This window comes from Rissa tridactyla, chromosome 2 (genome assembly GCF_028500815.1).
Source record: "Rissa tridactyla isolate bRisTri1 chromosome 2, bRisTri1.patW.cur.20221130, whole genome shotgun sequence".
NCBI lineage: Eukaryota > Metazoa > Chordata > Aves > Charadriiformes > Laridae > Rissa > Rissa tridactyla.
Window position 1 is genome coordinate 42,750,904 of NC_071467.1, and position 24,243 is coordinate 42,775,146.

Sequence of the window (24,243 nt, forward strand, 5' to 3'; positions counted from 1 at the left end):
CAGAGGCTGACGCTTGTCTTAACTAGTATGTAAATTGTCACTCGTGTATCATAGCTAGAAGGTTTCTTAAACCTTTTCTTGTGAAGGCAGATAAAAGGTTGAATTTGGCTATATTATATTACAGAGATGCGTTGCTTGCATTTTTAACATGATTTATGTCAAAAGATTGCACCTATGACTGGATTAGAGCTTTCTGATTGACGCTATAGCTGTGTGTGGAATTTGCTACTCAAACAACACTCCTCTGTGCTCTGCTTTTCTAAAGGAGAGCGTCTCTCCAACGCAATGACATTCCTGTTAGCCTGCTGCACTCCCGAGCATCATCAGAGACCCCTTCATAATTTTACATCTTCTAGTAAGTTTTGGGATATGCTATTAAGTTGCTCAGAAATGTCTTGCCTATAGCATCTTGTTTAAAAAATAAAGCAAAACAAAACAAAAAAAGCAACTAAAAAACCCCATTCCATTAATAATTTTATAACTATTTTAATATAACCTCCAAAAAGGAGTTCAGGGAAGGGTTGAGACAACGATCTAGCCTGAAAAAAACACCATAATGAAGACTTTGGGAGAAAGGTATAGTTTACCTCAAATAAGATGGTAACCATTAACAAGCGTGTAAGTAATGAATAGCACACAAAACCTGCAATATGGAACCCAAAAGAATACTCAGATCCCTGAATAGACAGCATTTCAAAAGCAAGAGGATTAAATATCTTTGCAGACATGTGATTAGAAAGCGGTCATAGCCCCTTGCTGCAGGAGCTCACTGAGGCTGAGAAAATAAGATTGTTTATAAGCAAAGCTAATTATGGTTATAATAATCAGTGCTATCGTTGTTTGCTGGGTATATATCAACATTTTCAACTTGTAAGTCTTACAACACTTTCATTACTGGGGACCTGCATGATAGTTCAAGGCAGAGGGTGATCAATTTCTAATCTTCTTACTACATAAGTCGCCTACTTTCTCAGCAGCATTCTGGCGGGTAATAATCTCGGATTAAGTGTCCCCGTTTTTCACCCAGTGTGGCAGTCCCATGCATTATATTGCAGCCTCTTCTTTACCAAGAGACAACGAAAACTCTATACATAATTCACCAAAAGACATGATTTCTTTCTATTTCCAGTTCTTTTCCACTTTCTGATTTGAAACAAAGTTCTGAGATGCCCACTGATTTTGAGAGTCAGGAGTCACATCTTAATATAACCTACTTCCCCCACAAAACACAACCAAAAAAAACCCTGTTGTCTTCAACCCTCTAAATTACAGTGCTTACTCAGTCATTATTTTTTCCTTTAAAAGACACCAAAGGATTTCTTCCATGACGTCAGATATCTTCCCCCTCCCAAACCCCCTCTCCTCACAAGAAGGTATACTCTGGCCTTGACTTTGCGGATTTACAAGGTTATCGGACCAAGTTCACATCCACTCCTATTGTGAATGACTCCGAAATGACACTTCTTTCAGCAGATTTAAATGCTCTTTCCAAAGGAACGAACTTACCCATCCAGACTTCTCCAAACTGACCAGCTCCCAGTTTCTTCACTAATTTAATTGATTCCCGTGGAATTTCCCATGCGTCTTTATCCCATGGTTTTTGAGGCTTGGGACTAATACAAGCTTTCTCCAACTTTCTGCATAAGCCATCTGATTGCTCTGTTTTTCAAAGGAAAAACAAAATAGGAAGTCTGTTACACTTCTGTTCCTTGTGACTTGAGACAAACATTACTTAATTGCAGGTGTGCACTGCACAAAATAATTTTCAAAATAATCAGGTGTTTTGATGAAAATGTAACCTTTCTGGTGCTCTCACTTAACTTTAAGCACCTCTGAACTGAAATTTGGTATTCCGATACAAATTTAATAAAGAAGTGTCACGTGCATCTGGCTACCATCAGATTATTAAGGGTTTTTTAGTACAATTCGTACCAACTAAATAAAATATAAGATACGTTTACTGTCAGTATGTTGATGATGATGTACACTGGAGTCAGGCTTGGAACCTGTATTCTGAATTTGTCATTAAATTTTCGTACAGCATTGTTTCAGACGCATGTGCATGCAAGCATAAGTAGGTCACAATTAGTTTTTCTCTCCAGACACAGAGCAGCTACAACTTTAATACAAATGTAGAATAATTCTCAGGTTTTCCAGCTGTGCCAAAGAATTACCACACACGTCTGACAATTCAGAGAAATCTCATAGCCAAGTCTCAATGCAGCTTTGAAAAATCACTACGTGATTTTCTGTCCTACATTTTTCATCTCTGTCTTCCCAGTTACAAGACTAAAACCACATATTTTGGAGCTACCCAACAGGAGGTTTTGCAGAACGAAAAGTCACTTTCGTAGCTAAAACATAGGTAGAAACTTGTCCCTTCCTCCCCCAGGCCTTTTTTTTTTTTTTTTTTTTTTTAAATAATGAATGTATACATTCTATGTGGGTACAATTTTCTTTCTTTGAAGTCAATGGACTTTTACTTCCTTCAAAATGCCATTCACAATAAATAAACAAACAAACAAATAAAAAAAAATACAGGAAAAATAAAAACAATTCCACATCCAACACCGCAAGAAGATATTCACAAGTCTATACGTATTTCTGCTAATTGTGAATGCTAATTTACTTTCAAATACAGAATTTATTTATTTACAATGCAGTCAATTCTTACTGTAGTTTCACATCATCATAACTTTGATGAAGTGTTTTATAAAGCTATTCTTTACTTGACAATGGTATGCTGCAGAGCAAGCAGTGTTAGGTCTGATTATGATAACAACGTTACTTGGGTTCCAAGCAGTTTTACTTTATCTTTGATAATATGCATGCCTGGGTTATTTAGGAAAAAAAAAAAAAAAAAAGATGAAAAGCTTTGAAACAAAACAAGAAAGCATTTCTTTTCCTTTACAGGAAATAATGGCTGTATTCTATTAAGTAATCCACAAACCCATTCAACTTACTTTGATAATGTTTGATCATATCGTTGATGTTGGGAAAAGTTATTCTGGGAGAGATGTAAAATCCTCCATTGTCTAGACTCCTAATTTTGTAGTGCTTAATAACGTCGCCGTGCTGTGGGTCATAGTCTCTTATGGAGAGAGAATAGCTGCCTGCAGAGAAAGAAAGAACGATCATTAGGAGATAGCAAAAGTCTACAGCGTCCACACATATACAGTTGAGCCTAACAAAATCACCTTTTTATCTGTTTTTCTTTTTACTCCCTTATTTCCTCAAAAAGCATTTTGCAATCAACAGGAGGAAGTTGGCCAATAGCCGGTCGTGAACTGGTCACCAAAATGCTTACAGTCACACTTTTCAATCTTATTCAACAAAGCTAGGAGTTCCATAAGCCCGACAGCTCCACGTCCAAAGCCCACTTCTGCAGCAGGTCCCCCCAGCTAGAGTGGGAAAACAAGGCCAGGGCTGTCACACTCCTCACGCAGAAGCTGGAATTCAGAGACCAGCATTTCGGAAAAGGAAGACGCTGGATGTCACAGACCAAACAAAAGGGTACCTTGGAGGTGGCTTGAGGCACAGAGGAGGGAGGGCAGATCTCTTAGTCCTAGGGAGCCTAACCTCCGCTGACATTTAAGATGTGGCAGCAGAGCATCTACCCTCAACTACAGAGCTCTTCGTTTCTTCTACTTGTACAATTCTTGTCCATTTTCAACTGACAAGAAACCACCTCAGCACCTTCCCTCTCCCCACACACAGATCCAGTGACAGAAGGGGATAGGAAGAAATGTTTTGGGGGTACTTTGTCTTACTTTCAGCAGCCAATGTTGAATTTAGGAGTCTTCCATTGAGAACTTCATTTAGGAGTCTTCATGTGAGAGCAAAGAAACAACTATATGGGCCCATTACAGAGAGGTACCTAATCAATGTTAGGGCCAGAAAACCAATGCCTGTGGAGGCGATAGACATTCAATTTGATGAAGGGATTCATGCATCTTTCTCTGGAGGACACAGTGTTAGAGTACCCAGCTGGAGAATCCAGTCAGGCTGTTGTCAGAGTCCAGACACAGAACCTCCTATTCTTTTCTGAAAATCTCAGCCAAAGAGTCTGGAGACTTCACTAAGCTTTACAGTACAAAGAGCTCTGTCTATAGCAGAAACCTTTACCAAAAAGCTTTTGGAAAAAAAAATCACACTAATCACATGACAGTGCAGAAGTATAAACCCCTTATTATGCACTAAGTACATTTTAAAACTTGTAGCAATGGATACAGACCCAATAATGGAAGACTATAAAATGCAGCATCTGCTGTTTACAATGAAAAATGTCCTTTAGTAAAGGAATCACAAATGTTAGGAAGGGAAAAGATCTCTGCATTCATTCCTGCTACTTGTCAGTGTAACCACACATGCAGACATACACACACACATTTTTTTTTTTTTCCTAACTCAACTTTGGGTGTGAACCTGAAGCTCTCTCTCTTGTCTCTTTTCCTGGTGATTTTCTTATCCTTCTCACTCCTACAGAACTGGAGAAAAGTCACGCAATAGGACACATGAGGACTATGCCACACCCAGTGCCACTTCATGCCAATTTTTGTGAAGACTGACTGTATGTTTTTAATTCAATTCCAAAGTAACCCACCCCAAAGCCTACCTTTTAATGTTTCACTTTCCCTGATAAGGAAAGCTCCAGGACCATTTCCAGGAGCCAGGAGTTGTCTTTCGGCATCTTTTCGGGTTATGTCTTTGAAGAACCATCTGAAAAAAATTTCAGAGAGTTAGAACCATTTCTTTCCCCCACAAAGGATACACCACCAGGGTGAAGAAGTAATTTTCCAGGATTTAGTGCTTGGGAGAACTCACTCTTCTGTTTCCAAGGTGTTTACTTTTGCTACGTAGTTGCTGGGAATGAAGCCTTCTTTCCTCGTTGTGAGAGATTTTGCTCTCCACCATTCTCCCAGCCTGAAAAACAGAAACAACACTAGTATTCACAGGAAAGGAAAATTATAAAGCGTTATTTGGCTTCTACTGTGCTGAGAGCTTCACCCGCGCTGCAGAGAGAAGCAGCATCTTTTCTCTGAACTCAAGCCCCCTTCGAAGCCATTGGCTCCACCACATCAATGTTTGGTCGCTGTTGCCAAGGGCAGCTGCCAAGTCCTACCAACAGCTCCACATGCATTTGTGTTTGCACATATAAGGGAGCTCCCTTACCATTAATACACTCATGTTTTGACTAGGATACCAAAAAATTATAAAGGTAATTAGATGAGTCCAAAGAAAAACTACAATACAATCAGTACAGTCATACTTACTCCTCAATAACTTTCAATTTTTCTCCTTTTTTGAAGGACAAGTCATCTTCATGAATGCCATCATAGGGATACAAAGCTACCACAATGACTCCATGCTCCTCTGTTTCTACAAAGGCAGAAAGCCAAAGGCGCGTTTGCATTATTTTGCAGGCTGACATGGGCACAGCACACAGCAGTTAAGATTCCTACGAAAACATACCTTCGGTGATGAACCGCTGTCCTGGTAAGAGCTGTGCTTCTTGATTTGCCTACAATAAAATATGTCTTTAATTAAGCAGTTTTAGATCTTTGCGACAATCTTACATTACAATTACATATTATTCAGTTGCTTTGGTATCATCTTACACGCCTTAAATTAAAAGGAAATGCTCCAATCTCTTCCCACCATTCTTCCAAAGATAAAAATACAGTAAGTCCCCACTAGATTTTGAATTGAGCAGCTCAGACCTCGGGAAGTTGTGACACAAGATGTGGGGAGGAAGTTCGCAGCTTTGTGTCATCTGCTGATGAGGATTTATGCAGGGCGCTTTAACAGGACAGTTACTAACACGTAGCTGTCATGCTAAAGAATTAAAAGCACAGTTATGCTGCTAAGATCGTGCAAGACAAAAGAAGTAATTAAAAAGAAAAAAAAGTAAATGGTAGTTTGTGATGTGTGTACGGAGAGCACGGTGAGAGCACGGTGAGCCCACCGCGTCAGCTGGTGAGAGGGGAGAGAAGGGCGGCCCTCACTCGCGGAGGCACAGAACAAAAGGTACCAGTCAATCTGCAAAATATCAAACCCACTTGGTAGCCGCTGGGATTCCCCTTCCTTTCTAATGCCAGGCAGCACACACGGAACCACCATGAGGCTGTTCCTCCTGCAGCAGAGTGCTGCTCCCTGTGCCCTCCACTCCCCTCCTGTCCTTACCTATGTCCCTCGTGCCACGTCGAGTAGTGGCCTTCAGGGAATAAAAGGAAAGTTGACCAGAGCTGGTGAAGAACCGCCCGTGATTATCTCAGCCTTTTTAAACAGCCCTTTTAAACAGAACAATTAACACCTGGATCCCACAGCTATTAGAAACGCAACAGCGATGCTTTTAAAAATGGTTCTAAACTACTTCAGGTTTTCTAAAGTCACCTAGCATTCTTCTACAGACGTAGCTATACCTAGACCAAGCATCTCCAAGGATTACGGTTTTCATGCAGAAAACTATCACAAACATAACAAAGTAATTAAGCAACAAACCACTGATTTTTATTTTTTAGTTCTTTAAGTACTTATTCGTTGAGGGTGAACTGCACAACACTAAGAGCCCAATTGTGTACTAATGATCGTTTGAATTTCCTCATGCATGTGCTTTGGATTGAAATTTAAGTTATGCCAGTCATGCTTTGATCTTGCTACTGGAATTCTCCCCTGAGACTATCTACTTACTGGCCTTTGCTGTTTATTGGACGTTGGATCCCTCACATAAATAGTTCGTTCAGTTTTACGTACTGGTTGATTCTTCAAATCTAGCCCATCTCCATGCTGATTCTCTTTCCTTTTTGATTTTATACATCCCATATTTCCTGTTGGAATAAAAAAGGTGTTAAACAAAAAACATTATGCCATAAACCAAGCCGTTTGCCATGCAATCATCTGGGCTATGCAGCAAAAACCTGATTCCTTTTAATACACAATAGTCCACGGGGAGAACAACTGAAGGTTAGGAACACACACTGAAAGCTCTTTTCTGCTGCAAAGGGAAGAAATGACTTCTTGTCTCGATCCACAGATGAAGTAAATATTTCAAAATAGTTATTTACCATTTCAGTATTTTCAGATTTATCATCTTTTCTCCCCAATGGCCCCTCTCACCCCCCCGAAACCCCTTACATCTTTCTGATACTTCTGTGAGCTTCAGAATAGATATAAGAAAAATGGAATTACTGTAGCGACAACTTATTTCTGTACGTTTTAGAGAAAAGGCTGCTTTGGAAGACGTAGAAAAAAACTCCAGTCCGAATGATGAGAAGTGCAGCTGGATCTAGCGACACCTGTATCTCCCCACTTCATTTTGCCTATGCCAGGCTAGCAGGGAGCTCCCAGTGATTCAAATCCCCATCTCGCATGAGGCTGATGACTTGTGCAGTCCCAGCTCCATGGCAGATACGCTGCTACTGTGACCTTCGGTAATGAATCTCTTTGTTCAAACAGGCCTGTTACGGCAGCCTAAAACAGCCGATGTGTGTATCAGTGACGGCAAATCACCACGCAAGTATTTCTTCTTCAATACAATTTAGAAGGATAATCCTTCTCAGGGTGTGCATCCGTGCTAAATCAGATGAGATACAGCTGTTAGCATCTACATGACTGGAACCTGACTGCTAATCCCCTGATGTAATTACATAGCACTTCAGCAAGCACATATACAACATTATCTCCATATTCCTCCCTCAGAGGACAGTAATCATACTTACTCTTCAAAGAATCCACCATGAATGCTTTTCAAACCTCCCCTTCCTTCCTCTCTCCCTCCTTTCAGGTCAGTGCTCTAATGCTAGGTTCACAGCCACACTTTCCCTTGCAGGCACACACTCTCACTCCCCCCCCTGCCCTAATTAATCTTTAAAGCCAGTTCTTTGAAGAACAATGTAAAACCTAGAATGAGAGCTCAGTGAACGTCCGGGCTCAAGTAAACCAGCACTGACTAAAACACAGCTGGAAAAGATAAAGCAGATCCTACCACCCTATACTGCACCCCACCTATACCTTCATCTCTGGGTTAGAAAAGGTCATCATAGTAAACAGTTAAAGTTGTAGAGGTGTCCACCCGCAGACACAACTGTTTCAATGGGACGGTGCCTTACACACCTGTAGGTAGGAAAATTAGCCGGATCGCTCTGGGTTCATATTAAGACTTATACTTTTGTAACAACACTGATAATAATCATAATCCTAACTAAGTATAACAATAAGCCAAGGCCACAAACACTCCCTTGTGGCAGGTCTCAACTTCCCACATCACCTTCATTTAATTTCCCATCCTGCCCTCGAGGAAGCACCACATAACGACAGACGCACTGTCCTATCCATGGGCTGAACGCTGCCTTCTAAAAATGAGAGGAGGGTACCTCCTCACCTACCATTTCTGCAAATTATTTCTCACCCATTGCTAACAAATCTGGGCTGTCTGTGAGATTTCAGCAGCGATGCAGCGAACTGTGATACGAGCTTAAAAGCAGCATGAGAACTCACTGCTCCCCTTGCTGTCTTCTCTTGAAATAAAAATAAAAGGAATCATACAGAAAATCAATAGGCACTGACCAGGCATCACCATCCCACAGAGGCAGAGAATACAGTTTCCTCTTCTTGTGTGTCAACATTTCAGCATTCCCATACTCGTTTGAAGGCACTGGGGGGCACCTTCAACCAGGATCTTCCCTTAGAAGCAAACACCTTTAATGCTTAATTTCAGCTTGTGAAAACACCCACTGGAAGATTTTTTTCCAAATTCTCCACTCTACATGGGTTACATACTAGGTGTTTTGAAATACCGAGAAGGATTTTATTTATTCATTTATTTACAATTGCGGATATATAGAAGAGTCTTGTCCTGCAGTTAATGGTTCACAGGGAATTTCTGCACACTCACAGCCACGCTGGTGTTGGCATGCCCACCCTAGACATCAGGAAGCCCAGTGTTTAATTACCTGCTGCATCTGCAAGATCAGGTATTGAGCCACCTCATTGCTAACCTTTTTGCTCTTGAATAGTTCTGCTTCTACAGGACAAACAGCTAAAGTGGAGGACATAAGGTAATTTGATCTAAGTTGTCAGCCAAAAATCCCTTTCCCTATCGCTGTAAGAAAGCTGAAGATATCTTTAGAGACTGCAGCTTGCCCAGTGCTGGTGTAAACTCAGGGAAAAGCATTTTTACTCAGATTTTTTTTTTTTTCCTGCAGCTTAAAGAACATGAACAGCTGTAACATAAGCCCGCTGTGAGGTTGTGCCGGTAAGCTCAAGGTTAGCATTTGTTGGTGACAGTATCAACAAGGGATCAGTAATACCACTGTGCAGGTGCCCTGTAGCCCCACAGAAGCCCACTCGGTGCCACGTGAAATCACACAAATGCAGCATGCCAGATAACACATGTGGTGGCACCAACCACAGAGAAGATTCTGAGTCTCATCGTGAAGCACAGGTTTTTGGTTTTTTCCTCATGGAGATGACAGCCCGGGATCCTCACAGGACTTACCTTGGTCTAGATTAGCAAAAAGCCCCAACAGTTGGTGCTGAAGCCCATAGCTGCTTCAAGGGGGGGTTATTGCCCTGTTCACTCCAGTATAGCCCCAAGGACTGAACGCTCAGTAGGAGCAAGACCACAGTAAGGGTTTATTTAAAGGTAATCCTCACACTGCATCTTCCTAAAGCGGTCTCAGTCTTGCACTCTGAGTCTGCTCCACAACATGAACCACAGCCCAGCAAGTGGGGACAACTGCTTCAGGAGTGGGATCCTGATCTAACTAAAATGCTGATGTAGACACATCCTGAGAGTATCAGCTTCTTTATGAAACAAGCTTCTTAAATCTTGCAAAAGAAACATATGAAAAATATGCAGTAACGTAAAACGAATGTTTAGCACTTTATACATATCAATATAGTTAAGTTTATGACATGTAATTTAACATTTAATTTTCTGACCTTATGTATTTCTAAACAAGTATAGGCAGACAACGGAGACACAGCATAAACAAAGTTGAAAAATAGTTTTTAAGCAGTAGAAACTGGATCAATGAGCACATGTTCTTTTGATACTGTGAAACAAAAGATTTTTGAACTCTTCAAAGAGGCCACAGGATCTTAAATTTGTATATGCTAGCTCTCTGTAAAGCTGTGTGCACTGCATTCCAGATGGCACATTTAAAATTCCATAAGATCAGTCCTATGCCCAAGGCAAACGTAACTGTCTTGGTTTCAAAAGCTTCTGCTCAGTGATTGCTCAGTTCATCTGCAATGCCAGATTTATTAGTTTCCAGCGCAGCATTATACATTTCTACTGCAGTCTAATCTGGGTCTTTCCCACGGTTTTGAACACGGTATCAACGTAAAGATTCATAGGGCCAGTATAAACAGCAAGTACCGATGGGAGAGTTTCAATGGATTTCAATGGATTTCAAAATACCAAATGCCATATGATTACCAAAGTTAACTTCACAAACATTCAACCATACAAAAAAGAAACTCTGAAGTATAAAAGGTGTATGCAGTGCACACCTTTCTGAGTTTATAGAGTAGTCATAAGGAAAATTTGAAGGGGGGAAGTTCATTCAGGCATAAATAAAATATTTCACTTGGTGTAAAATGTTTATTTGCATAGCTCTCTGTTGCCGTATCACAATGAGCATCACGGACGCGTATTGTGCAGGTATACAGAGAAAAAGAATATGGTAAGCAAAGAGCAATCCAGAGAGGGCAGCAGCGTTAGAAAAGAAGCTATGTTATTGTTTGGCAGAGATAAAAATAATTTAGATATCAGAAGAAATGCTGCCAGTCCCTACTCAGCCGTTTCCCATTCCAACAGATTCGCAACACAGGAGCTATTTCTTTTCATCCATGCTTCTCATTGACTGTCCTGTCCGCACCTCCAGACATGAAAGATAAATATTCAATTAAAAGAAACTCTGCATAACACAGCTGCTAACTTTTATAAACAGATAACTAAAAAAGTATCAGCTCCTCTTTTAACAAAGAGCATATTGTATTTAATGGCTAAAAGGCAAGGACAGGTACTTGAGTTGACATTTCCAGCATGGTGATAAGAATCTGAGCTCAGGCAGCCTTTGAAAAGCCAGAGGAGTATCCTAAGAACCATCACACAGAGCCTCTGGAGCAGGTTGTTCCACAGACACCGATTTTGATGCCTACAGAGGCATTTGCCTTGAATTTTCCCTCTGAATCCCCCATTTCATCTTGGGTCTTAATTTCAAAGCAGATTACGGGGGGGGGGGGGGGGCTTGTGCAACATTTTTCCAGGGTTAAAAGCTGCTGTCTATCCCCAAAACACTGTTGCTTTTTCTGCCTTTTGCTGTTATTACCAGCCAAGCAATGTGTCTAAAGCCACAATACTTCCCACTGCGAGCAGTCAAGTTTCGTGTGACCGTCGCCCATCCATCCACCACCAGCAGCGTGCGAGGTTTCATTTCCTCCCAGCGCTTATCTTCTGCATCATCTACAAAGCCAATCTCGTTTTTCTTTTTGCTCATGGTCACGATTGTTCTCCTCCCTGTGATTCTCTTACATACAATATTTACCGCGCACATTAGTTAACCATTTTCTAAAAATCCACCTGACGTGTCCGGGATTTTCTTCATCTGAGTTATGTCTTCATGACAATGACTCTGAAATCCTCGCAGATTTTTCAACAGTTTAGCGTGGCTTCATTCTAATCTTTGCAGAAAATGCAAACTTTTAAAAAAACAACTAGCATAGATTATACTTTGCCTTTTCCAATAATAAAGTAACTTTAAAAAGAATTAGAACGACAACACTGACTACACAAGCAACTCTATTTTATCAAATAAATATCTGTTGTTCAAAAGGTCAGTAATTGGGTACAGAAACACCAATTCTGTGGGTGGCTTAGACTTTTAACAGATATAGACATATATATTTTAACAGATACATAAAAAAATAATTTGTATTCAATTGCAATGTTTATAAGCAGTAAACTCTTCATTTAAGCCACAACACTTCTTACGCATACATATATAAAAGTTTTTCCTTAGCAGTACAAATAAGAGAGAGAATGCACATTAAGATGTACAAAGAAAAAAAAAATTTAAAAAAATCAAGACCCCCCAAATCATTCTGAGTCTTGAACATCGTTCTGTATTTAAGCTTCTGAATCAAAGAACAGGAAGCAATTGTTTACACCTACATATAAAAAAAACAACTGGTTTTAAATCTGGAGCTTTAAAGCAGCTTAGAGAGCAGTGCAGTAAATAATTTTATTTTTTAACACCTCTTTCAAAAATTCAAAAGAATACCTTTTCCCTCCTCCGTTTTAGACTTTTCATTCTGGACTTTAATGTCAGCTGGTACGCTGCTACTTCACAAGTTACAAAGCCAGAGGTAACAGAGTGATGCCTTCACCAGATCTCCTGAATAATTGAGAATGTGAGACTTCTCCGCATCACTCTCAAGGTCAAGGCAGAAGTGTCTCAAAAACCAAACAAACTCAGATGATCAACTTAGATCTAAAACTGCTGGGGAGGAAGAATCGTAAGCCCACTCTGCCCAAGGACACAAGGCTTTTTCAGTACCTTCACTCAACTTTCTACATCACTTCAATCAACTGCTCGAGTTTCCCATTCCATGAAAAAAAATGGGAAAAATATGAAATTTAAGGAATTCATTTATCTTAACCTTTACTGCTGACTCTCTCTCTATGTTGACCTGCTTCCACATCATCTGCAAAACCTGAGTGTTGCACTGATCTTCTATACCTCTGTTACTGGGACTGTGAGGAGGGGCATCTCCGAGGGGCCTCAGAAACCTGGGTTCATTTCTGACCCATCATCACACGGTGCAGAACGGCAAAGCAACCTCCAAGGAACCCGGAGGAGAAGTTTAATTTGAGGTGGCAGAGCTCAGCAAAGCCTCATCAGCACTGTTCTATACGTATTTGTGCCAGTGAAGATGTGGTTACCAGACCAGAGTGCGAATAAGAGTGACAAAAATAAATTTTCTGTGGCTGGGACTAATGTGAAAGAATTAAACTGGAGAGCAACTGAACAGAAGTGGATTCCTGATCCTTGGTTGTCTCACAAATGACCACTTTTTATGTTGTTCAGCCTTGTACCTGCAATTCATCACATATATATACAATATGTATTTATATATTTAATAATATAATATACTATATATATACACCGTGAGTCCTGACTTCCTGGTAACTTTCATCGAATTAGATTCTTGCAAACACAGAAATCCTGGGTCAGCTTTCATCTTGGGCTTGTTTCACTTCCTACATCTTGTTTTTGCACTGGAGACCAACTAGGGGAACTTAAGCAGTTTGTCCTTCCCTCGCCTTTCTGCTGAAAATGCTATGGATGTCTCGGTCACTCCCCGTCTCATGTACTTTAATCTATGTTTTTTAAATTTAACTTATTTCTATAGGTCCAGATTACATCATCCATATGCCTCCCAAACTGAATTTATCCCTCATATGATACGCATATACATGGGCGTATAAAATTCCTGCCACGTGAGAAGCAGTAGTCCTTCTGACAGCATTTTTTAAAAAGGAGAAAATTTGAGGAATTCTTTAGCTGCTTTGATCTTTTGGGGGGAAAAGGTGAGACAAAGCTGAAACAATATTTTGACATACATATAAACAGGCAAAGAAGAGAAACAAGTTAATCCCTAGTGTAACCATCAAAACCCAAATAGTAGTGTTGTGGAAAAGTTTGCAACAAGAATGTTACTGTGAGATTTCCTCAAACTTACTCTCATTTAAGTCAAACCCTCAAATTTTCCAAGGGTGCACTTCTATCAGAGCAAGGTAACAGTGATATCTTGTTTATCACAATCGCATCGTACAAGCTCAGAAACGAGTTTGCCAAGCTCCATTTTTACAGAGGTTAATGGGTGGTGGTAAGAACAAAATATTATTGCTCACTCCACTTGGCTTAGAAGCTGTGTCCTAATTCCCAGTAAGCACGTTTTGGGGACAATAATGGCATTTAGCCCTTCATCCTCTTAGGCGATTAGGAAGAAGTCACATCTCTTTCAGTCTCTTTTCTAGGCTTTAAAGACCAAACCCTCTCAGTCTTTTCCATTTCCACTGGTTATCCTCGGAGCCCTTCTCCACATCTGTTTCAGTTTGAACTCACCCCTCTAAAGGGCAGGAGGCTGGAGTTGGTCGGGTGTTCCAAGATGACATTCAACAATGCTTTGCAAGAAATAATATTTCTATTTCTTCCATCTACAGAAATACATCACCCAATAAATTTCAGCAATTAATTTATTATTTTCACACTTCCATCAATCATGCTAGCCTTTATAATCCCCTCGTGATCAGTTAAGGCACTCAACTTTGTTTCATTTTTCATAATGACAAACTGTTGTCACAGCAGATTTTCCTCTCCTGTCTCCAGTAGCATGACCTGGCACCCTGATATTAAATTTCTCCCCATTATTTTGCCAGACCGTTCTTTCTGCATGATGCTTTCAGATGCCCGTGTGTTTGTAATACTTCCTAATATCACAAGGGGACTCCTTACTTTTTCACTGCAAATGACGGTGTTAAAAGGAAAAAAAAAAAGGTCTTAATGTAATGCTAATGCAACATTAGGCAACAGAGAGTGGTATTGCCAAGAGTTTGGGGAAGTGCAGCAGACAGGCACCGCCACCCTGTTCAGCTTCTTTCACGGTTCCTTCCTCAGCAATTGTGACCAAGACAAATTCTATTTTGTCCATGCTACCTCAGATTATTTTTTAGGGTCTTCCTGTATCAGTTACAGAAGGTACCACGCTGGCACCTTCATGCTCTCCAACACTTACATCCTACTGCAGTTATAAATCAGTCATGTTTCTATTTTCTCCGCAACACTGGGTTTTAAGCCCTGCACCAGTATTTCTATTCCTTCTCTTTAGAGCTGAGATTTCCAACATTAGCACACAAATATCTCAGTCTGACCAAACCAATCTGGGTTGGTAGAAACCTTTCTTGAACTCATTACCTAGCTGACTGCTGTTCTTGATGACGTTCCTGACACTCATTCTTCCACCCTTTGGCGTCCTGTTTTCCTTTCTCACATTGGCCTGCATATTGAAATCAGGGGTAGACCTATGCAACATTAATAATTCAACTCCATTTCCTAATTTAAAGATTTTTTCAATCAAAATTCGAGTTAGAACAGGGGAAAAAAGGTGTGCTGCCATCTGACTACAGTGGAAGTGGTCTGTGTATTACATCATACAGCAAAGATCCCCCAACAGTTGACACTGGACCAGGAAACTTCTGGCGAGATAAAATACCTGGTGTTGTCGTATTAATGATGTATTGATGTGTTTCATTGCACACATGGCAGAAACCCGTTATCCTGTACCCCCTCCTTTTTTTTTTTTTTTTACTTATTAGTCCAGGCCTTTTAGCTGTGTAATAACCAACATTAATTAATGCATTGCTATACTAAATAGAAAATAAGTGACTCAAGTTATCACACCTCAAACTCCCAAGCATGAACTGATCCGATACAGTTATATGGAAACCAGGTGTGGTCAGGTGGGGTTTGAGGATTATGTACTTTCCTCCGCAGCCTTTGAAATAGGAGTGCTTTGGTAAGACGAACCGTATCGGTTCAGGTAAACAGTTTTGTGTATTCAAATGATACTAATCCACAGTCCAACCTTTGTGTGTCTGTCCTTTAAGTCTTGGAGGCGAGAATAAGTCTATTCCATGCTCAGGTAAATGATACATGATCTTTGTTGGAACTCATAAATGATAGCATAACATGTATTTACTTTACTGTGGGGGTGGTGAGGCACTGGAACAGGTTGCCCAGGGAGGCTGTGGATGCCCCATCCCTGGAAGTGTTCAAGGCCAGGCTGGATGGGGCTTTGAGCAGCCTGGTCTAGTGGGAGGTGTCCCTGCCCGTGGCAGGGGGGTTGGAACTAGGTGATCTTTAAGGTCCTGTCCAACCTGAACCATTCTATGATTCTATGATATATAATAAATAACATCATCGCTGATGACATGAAAGGTAGCTCTAGCAGGCGTGGGGGGCCTTGACCAAGAAAGAAGCATCTTATATTTTTCTATAAATCCACCACAGTTTTTGTCTAGATTTCTTAAAAGCTTCGTTTCATGCAGGAACTTTGGCAACAGAAAAAAAAAAAAAATTAGAATAAAAAAATAAAGAAGAAATACTGAAAATAACTAATGTAATCATGATAGTATAATAACCTTATAATATCTGTAAAAGGATGGAAATAAAATTCTGAAACAAAACAGTACATTGACATGAAGCAGGTTATAATTTATACAAACTACTGATCCTTTCCCTTGTTTATGCAATTGAAGAAAAATACCAAAAGATAAGAAAGTTAATCCACACAAGATTGTGATTTTGTTAACATTGCATAAAAGACTTTATATATTATGCCAATGTTCCAGATTCACGTAGTCAGTGGTTTTGGCACTGATTTTAAACCGAGTCTTACATTAAGGTAACATCTGTTTTATGACCTTATAGCACTCGCGTCATTTTATTACAATCATTTGCCTCAACTGCATCCTCTAGAATTTTGAATCAATATCAACAGTGAAATAATTCACTTTGCCAGCCCTCAGGCAACTGCGTCTTCCATTTCCTCAACTTTTTTCCACCGTACTGTATGTTTTGAGGATAGGGAAAAAGGTCAAATAACACCCGAATTTGTCAAAACAGAATAAACTTCTATCAAGTTCTTCAAAAGGATCATATGAAATGGAACAGAGAAAAACTGTACCAACACGTTAACCAACTTAAAGGGAAGGTTCCCAAAATACTTTACAGACCTAAAAGTGTTACGCAAACTATTAGTAAAAATATCATTTTCTTTACAAGTAAAAAACTTCACTCTGTGAACTTCAGTAATGACAAAGAACCATATAACCAAATCTCCATTTCCAGATGAAAATTTGGCCAACTACATTGAAGAGGAAAGTAATTTTTCCTAAGGATTAGGAAGTGTCCCACTCCAGCTAGCAAACCCCAAGGACTACGTCTACATTCCAAGCTGAGTGTATCTATGACTTGCATACAATTTTTTCAGCTTTAAATTGATGACTTTGGCCAACAATGGCAGTATGCTAAAGGTTCAGTAGTCTAATGTTTGCCCTGAGCTTTATAGATGTCCATGTCTACCAGTAGTACAAAGATCCTTCTCCTGTCCCTTTTTAATGACTAGAGCAATGACTGTGGCATAGGAAAATGAGAAACTACCTACAAAACCAACAAGGTTTTGGACCGAGGTCCAGGAGTAGCCCAAATTACATCATCCTTATAAAAAGTGACATGACAGAAGGGCAGAAGGACAAGCTTCACACTGTTCCTTTGGAGAACACAGGTCTGGGACCTATCCTTCTTCACTCCCAACAGGACTTACCTAGCTCCTCTCTCTCCTCCTCTTCTTCACAGACACGCAGTTAGCCTCCCAAAATAAGGTGTAGTTGAGAGGCATGGAACAAGGGTTCCTTCATCAGTAGAACAGTCCAAAATGCCTACTTTATACACATGGTGGTTTTACTCAGGTGTTGAGTTCAACCTACCCATCAATGTACTTGAAGGCAAAGGCACAGCCACACAAACAAATTACACTGAGTAACAAGCGGCCCTGCATGAGCTACTTTGCAGTACCTAATGTCTACATTTACTACGTGATACATGCAAGAGAAATCAGAGTTAGCTTGTCCTGGTTTCATTGAGCCTCAGAAAATGGAGTGAGCAGCTTGCTAACGTTTAATGAGTTTGGGGAAAATTAAGGTTTCTCTTTAATATCATCATCAGGCTGCACCCCAGCTAGCTCTTCAACTGAAATTTGTTGCTCTGTCCACCCCCTCCAGAAGACACATAGGAAGGTATATTTGCAGGTAGCAGCTCATACTTGAAACCTTCGTCTCATTCAAGAAAGGCAGCCTAATGCTTAACCTCCACATGCCTGGACAGAGGTATTGACAGCATGTTTGTTAGGGAAAATCATTAATAGCTACTATGACTAAGGGGAGAAGATGGTTACTTATGAACATGGCCTTCAACTAGTTAAAGTTGTTGTTGGCAATAAAGAGTCTTTTGCAGATGTGATCTCTTGCTTTGAGATGTGCCTGTAATTCAAACCCATGGCTATACTGAGTAAACAGCACTCAAAAATTATGAAATTATCACAACGTGTCAAGGAAAACGTGATGGAGGACAGCAAATTCACAGCCAACAAATCCTGATGAAGGTTTCGAGGGTGGCCTCATAGAAAGTATACCACTTCTCCTTTGGGTTTATCTTCTGTTTTCAGTGTGTTTAATAAAAGGGGGAAAGAGGGAGCAGATCATTAGTGCATATTAGCTTTTGCTCACTCAAATTCAGGTAACCATATCCCCATGGAATAAATCGGCTTACCTGGTTTTACGCACTCTACAATCTACTTTCAACATGGGTTAAGATAGTTATGACTGAATTAATGCAGAATGACTTCTGCGTCCATGGATCCTAACTCGGTGCTAGCCTGGTTACACTGTCACTCACATTACCTTGCACCACGCTGCATTTACCATCCTGCTCCATTGCTCAGAGGGCTTCTTCATCTGCTGTCACCTCCACGTTTAAATGCTGACACATCCTCACGACCAAACTTGCAACTTAAACATAGGATTCTTGTTATAATCACATCGTATTGTGCCTTGGGCACTTGTCTAAAGCACTGAATTTCCCAAATAACTCACAAAAGAAAAACAGATTTTTATTTCACCCTTTTCAAATGCCAGTATATAGCTGGGTTGCAAAAAAAGGTTACTTCTCCAGCAGACTGTTTTGTGTTTCATTAGCTGTACAGCACTAGACGTACACAGAGGAACTCTCCTGAAACACAGGGTGTTGTACTGGGGTACCTAATATGGTTTTAAGAATGAACTCTAGGCTCAGATGAAAATTTAGGGTTAAATCATTCATGCCGATGTGGGCTAACACTCTTAGTCAGAGTCCAGTTTCTCCTGGAAGTTTGCAAACCTTGGACAAGTTTTCTTAAGTCACAAGAGGAAGTTGCAAGAGTTCTCGAAAAAAACCAACCAGACACTGTCAAATCCGGTGCCAGTAAATTACACTAGCAAAAAATGAAATTTTGTGCTATTTAATCTTTACAGGGATAACAGAAGAACATTCAGCACTAATTGTGTAAGTATTCCTGTGAGGAACCACTTTGTCGTGTTCTCACTGGCGTTAAGCAGCAGAACCTCCCTTAACTTCAAGGGTGTACTCCAGGTTCCGGCACTTCAAAGAGGTGTATTTATAAATCATTTATTTTACTTAATTTTAAACTCTGTGTTAATTATATTCATTTGACAGGCATGTTCCAGTTGATTTCTCACCCAGCTTAGTAAACCGTTCTAAGCAACTGTTGCAAAATACATGCAGGGGCACCAAAGGATATTGTCTGACCCAACAGTTTGCTGCAAACATGATAAATAGAACTTGAAGAGCTATACCATGACAATTTTTGGAGCTTTTCAGATTAAGTCCTTGAGAACAGTTTGGTTTTTTCGATAACTTTTTTTTTTTTTAAAACACTCTGCATAAGCCTACTAAAGATATCCCGAAGGACTGCAAATTTCCACCAATTCAAGTCTGAAAGCCTGACATATAAACAAAAAAGCACACTTTAACTCAAGTCTCGTGAAACTACATGCTTAAGCTGGAGTGACAGTAAGAGTGTAAAAGGAAAAACGTCACTGAACAAACATGGAGTAGGACTTCACATCCAAGTTTCTAAGCTTGCTTTTCACGTTTGTTGCACACAACGAGCATGAATATGAAGTTTCTCTAAAGTTAATAAGAATTAAAAATATTTTACATACTTTCTATTTTCAGAGAGGAGTGAGAGTGGGAATGTGGAAACTCGCTTTTGAGGAAGGGTTGCGAATGGCTGGTGTGACGGTTCACTTCATTGTTCCTGCTTCAAACGTTTCAAGGAAGAACTGGAGACCTTGGGTTTTAAACGCATGTATGTCTTTGCAAATGATCTTTCTCAAGGGCAAGAATGAACACAGAGCTCCCCACATCAGCGGGACAACAGCTATGCGAGAATATCATGTTGATTAAAGTTCTTTTAAATTTGAGAGAAGCTATTCTACTCCAAATAGAAGTTCTGAGTGGAGGACTGACTTGAAGAAGCATTCTGCATTTGCTCAATATGTTAATTTATTTCATTTTCAGAAACTGATGAATACTTTGACTGCTGCTACTATTTTGACTTTGCCTTCATGTTTCTTGTTTTCTCTCTCTAAAAACAATCAACATGGTTGTATTCACAACGTATCGTTACTGGATTGCACAGCATTTAGTATTTTGTGTTGTTTCTAGCCCTGCTTAACGGTCAAGAGCCTTGCAATTGGTAGCAGACGAAAACCTAGCAGTAACAACCACAGTAAAGTTCCACTCAACCAGGTTCTGAGCCTGTAAGTGACTGCACACAACTTGCAGGAGCTCTGCAGACTTTGAGAGACTCAGGCCAGGGCTTTCTAAACAAAGTGCAGAACACGGACCCTAGTGAGTATGATGCACGATAATTACGTCAGATTTTGATTCACTGGAGGTCCCTGACACACATTCATGCCGCAGACTGCAAGAATTTCACGGTACTATTATTACGACCATACTGGCTGCTCATTTAAGTTTATAACCTTTGTAACTTAAAATATCAAATATATAGCTCATAGGCAGGCCACGTGATTGCACTGTACCTAATAAAAACATCTTAAGGCTGTGCACAAGCCCCATGGTTTATACGCGACTTTAGCACTCGTAGACCATGCAGCTCCCTTTCCAAGGAAGAACAAAGAGTAAATCAGTGTTCACAATGTTTGTTTCAAGAGAACTGTAATGAGTCCACAAGGAAATTACGTTTGAATTACAGAGAATTAAATGTTGTGCAAAAAAGTCACTTTAAAAACAAGTAAGACTGCTTGATTGTTGGGCACATGTGGGAAGTTCTCAGGACAACACAAACTATATGAGAAAAGGTGTAGGAGAGGAGGCTGAAATCCCTGAGAGGTCAGAACTGGGGTCGATGCTGAGAAATAAATAGAGAGAAGACTGTAGAAGCAGAGAGATAAAAGGAGAAAAAACAACTACGTAAGAATGCAAAGGACGATAACTAATGGGGTAGAGACAAGTATAGTCCCTAGGAAAGCACATAATCTCAATCAGCATGACAAGACACAGAACATGTAATAACAAAATATAGTCACGTCACTGAAACTGTTCTGTGCTCAAAAGAGAAATGACTTTTCTGTGTCATACCACACCAAGCATCTTGCTTTCATTGCGGGAGCAAGGAAAAGGACTTTTCACCCACCTAAACCTAGCAGAAGACTGCCATTGTACATAGTCAAATATATTACAGAAGATAATACTGTTCTGATCTCTGATTTAAATAAGCTATTCAAATGCTGAATTTTGCATTTTATGACACTTGTATCTAATGCCCTCAGACTTGCTCAAATGTTCCATCAAAAGCAGAAACGTCTCACCTGAAGCACCTTTTTCCCCACTTGTTCACTCCATCAGCCAAATCTCCTTTCTGCTGGTGCTGGCTCTGCTGAAGTTGGTTCTTCAAAACTTGCAATGCCTTCCCAAAGCTAAATTTCTTAAGTTTCATTTTCTGTGTGGACAGAGCATATGGGGCATGTCGACACCGAGGAGCACAGCACGGAAATCCTGGAACATGAGCTGTTGCCTTAGCACCACACCCACACAATACCAAACTTTGGTTTCTTCTTCACAAGCCAGCACGCATGCCGATAAGACCACGCTCTGCTTCACCCAACCAGGTGGATTTACAAGGAGGGCCAATGCTGGCTCAAAAACCTTTCACATGTGCCACTAGACGGCACAGATAAACCTCCTGCATAAAACAGAAATAAAACTTGACCAGAAAAGGTCACAGAACAGCAGACAAAGGGGTAGAAGACAATCCACGTTGACCATTTTCAAGATAGAAAATAACCTGTTCCAAGAAAGGTTGAGGTCACCATTTTAAATCAGATGTGGCAAACAGTGGTAGTTGGCTCTAAAGTTAGATCACATCTATATATAATACATGCTCTAGACAGAAAAGTCATCTTGGCAATCTGTAGAAGTACAAAGCTGCCCTGTAAGGAGGCACAGGCTTCTTAAAACACCGTGAAGACCATGCTGGTACTGTCAGGTTGGTACTCCATTGGACTTCACACCTCTTCGAGAGGCTGGGGGGACGTATTTCTGGCCACATATTCCCTGATAGGGTAGCACAAGTAGATTACAAATTATAATTAGATTATGAAAGGTACTGGGACTTATTTTTCTGGAAGGGGAAGAAGTTGCTGCACAGAGATCTAAATCAAGAGATGAACTAAACGGCTTATACCAGTGACAGTCCTGAAGACAAAGCTGGAGAGAAAGAAACGACAGAATGGTGTTGGGGAAATTAACGACTGGAGAAGAGAAAAGGAAACAGCGGTAGGAAGGGAGTACTGCTAAGGCAGGATAAAGACTAAAACATGTTGTTTTCCAGGAAACTGGGGAGAAAAACCCCCAAACACAGCATTATTAGTAATGAAGACACTTGAAGCAGTGTGGCTCTGAGACTTTTTCAGACACACCGGTAAGTGTCATGGCAGACGGATGGGAACTGCCTACAAGGAAATTTAGTGGAAACTTTTCAGAAGAGGCAAGCTCTCCTGGTCAGGCCTAGTGGCAATACTGCTCTCCACCACCTGCCTAGCAGAAACCATCAATGAGGCTGTCTACATCCCTAGAGAAACTGGCTTAGCATTCACCTCGATATGGCCCGGTGCTTCTCCGCCGGCGCCTGGAGAGCTGCTGCAATCTCTCTCACAGCCAGTGCAAGTGCAGCTGGAAACCAGCGACAGACCAAAGGCCTCACAAGACAGAAAAAGGAAGACAAAGTGCCATGCCAGCAACACAGCCAGAGAGCTGCTTCAAAGGCAAGTTTTCCTACACCCCTCACAGGCTGCGACGCTTCCCTCAAGCCTTTGCATAGCTTAGCACATCTTTTGCAACGGTAGGTCTGTAGTTACAAAAATGTACTTTGACTCCCATTTGCATGCTCTGCTACGCCGTAACGGTGCATTCAAATGACTCTTGCAATGTATTCTGAACAAGTAGAACCCAGAACATCCAACGGAGGATTTCCTCTTTCTCCTGCCCAGCCCCTTCCTGTGTGTTTACCCAAAGCTTTCAGTTCCTCAGTGGCGCTGACACCAGCTCTGGCGATCCCTTAACCCTGTTCTCCAGCTCTCGCCCGCTCACACCTGAATCCCAGCCACCCCGGGGCATTCAGCACTCAAGGAAGGTTTTAGAAATCCCGTAGGGGACACATGGTAAGGCTGGGGTTGCCCTGAAACAAAACATGTTCTGTCCACTGGATCTAATGAATGTAAGCCTCATCATGCCAGCAAAGGCATACTCACACGGGCAATTTCAACAAATGCAATAGAGGTACTACTACCCAGGTCTTATCCGACTCCATTGATACTACTGGGAAATAATTTCTTTTTCTGAATAGAGTAAAACTTAGTTATAGGTCAGACCTACCGATTTATAAATACGTTATCATTATGTAGGAATTCACTCAAACATACTCTTTACCTTTCAATATTAATTTTGTTCTAAGCCCCAAGTCTTACACGGAAAAAACGAACCCTCTTAGCAGCCAAATATACTTCTGCGCTAACTCCTGTAGTAGCATATTGTTTCAGTTTCTGCCCAAGAAAAAGCCTGAACAAGACTTCATCAAAAAATTGATCAAACAGGTTTGTGTACACCGATCTGTACAAACTAATGAAGGAAACATGAAAAGCACAGCAATATCTTACAGAAGCCACATCAGAAAGCCCACTTGACAGACATATGTTTTTGTCGACAAGCTTCCTGAAACGGCTTTCTGTTAAACCAACAAAGGAGTAGTTAAGAACACGTCCCAGAAGGACCCCACTCCCTCCAAACTTTTATCACGTCCTGACTTCTAGTAGCCCTCTAAAATAGAGAAAACTGCAGTGAAGATCATTCCAGAAGAGGAGCTGCATCCCGTACATCAACCCCTGTGGTGAGCTATCACAACGTGCTATCACAGGCACTTTCCAAGAAATGGCTTGGTCACAAGAACGCGCATAGTAAAGAGCAGGCCTTTGCAAGTTAAAGCAGCAAATTCTACAACACATCAGCCACAACTTAGACAGGAAAAAGTAGC

At 40.7% G+C, this 24,243-nt stretch overlaps 1 protein-coding gene across 5 annotated transcripts in view; it reads right to left on the bottom strand.

Annotated features, from left to right (window-relative positions):
- LYN (LYN proto-oncogene, Src family tyrosine kinase) overlaps positions 1-24,243 on the bottom strand; it is a 54,323-nt gene that overhangs the window by 25,973 nt on the left and 4,107 nt on the right. For 2 of the 5 annotated variants that reach the window (XM_054191396.1, XM_054191399.1), the window contains exons 2-8: positions 6,691-6,827; positions 5,473-5,521; positions 5,274-5,379; positions 4,825-4,923; positions 4,616-4,719; positions 2,964-3,113; positions 1,507-1,659 (exon numbers count right to left, since the gene is read on the bottom strand). In XM_054191396.1, the coding sequence (XP_054047371.1) occupies positions 1,507-1,659; positions 2,964-3,113; positions 4,616-4,719; positions 4,825-4,923; positions 5,274-5,379; positions 5,473-5,521; positions 6,691-6,822 (793 nt within the window). In that variant the 5' untranslated portion in view covers positions 6,823-6,827. Of the gene's footprint in view, positions 1-1,506; positions 1,660-2,963; positions 3,114-4,615; positions 4,720-4,824; positions 4,924-5,273; positions 5,380-5,472; positions 5,522-6,690; positions 6,828-21,523; positions 23,493-24,243 lie in introns of those variants that run through there. The other 3 variants (XM_054191401.1, XM_054191397.1, XM_054191400.1) reach the window with 3 other exon arrangements.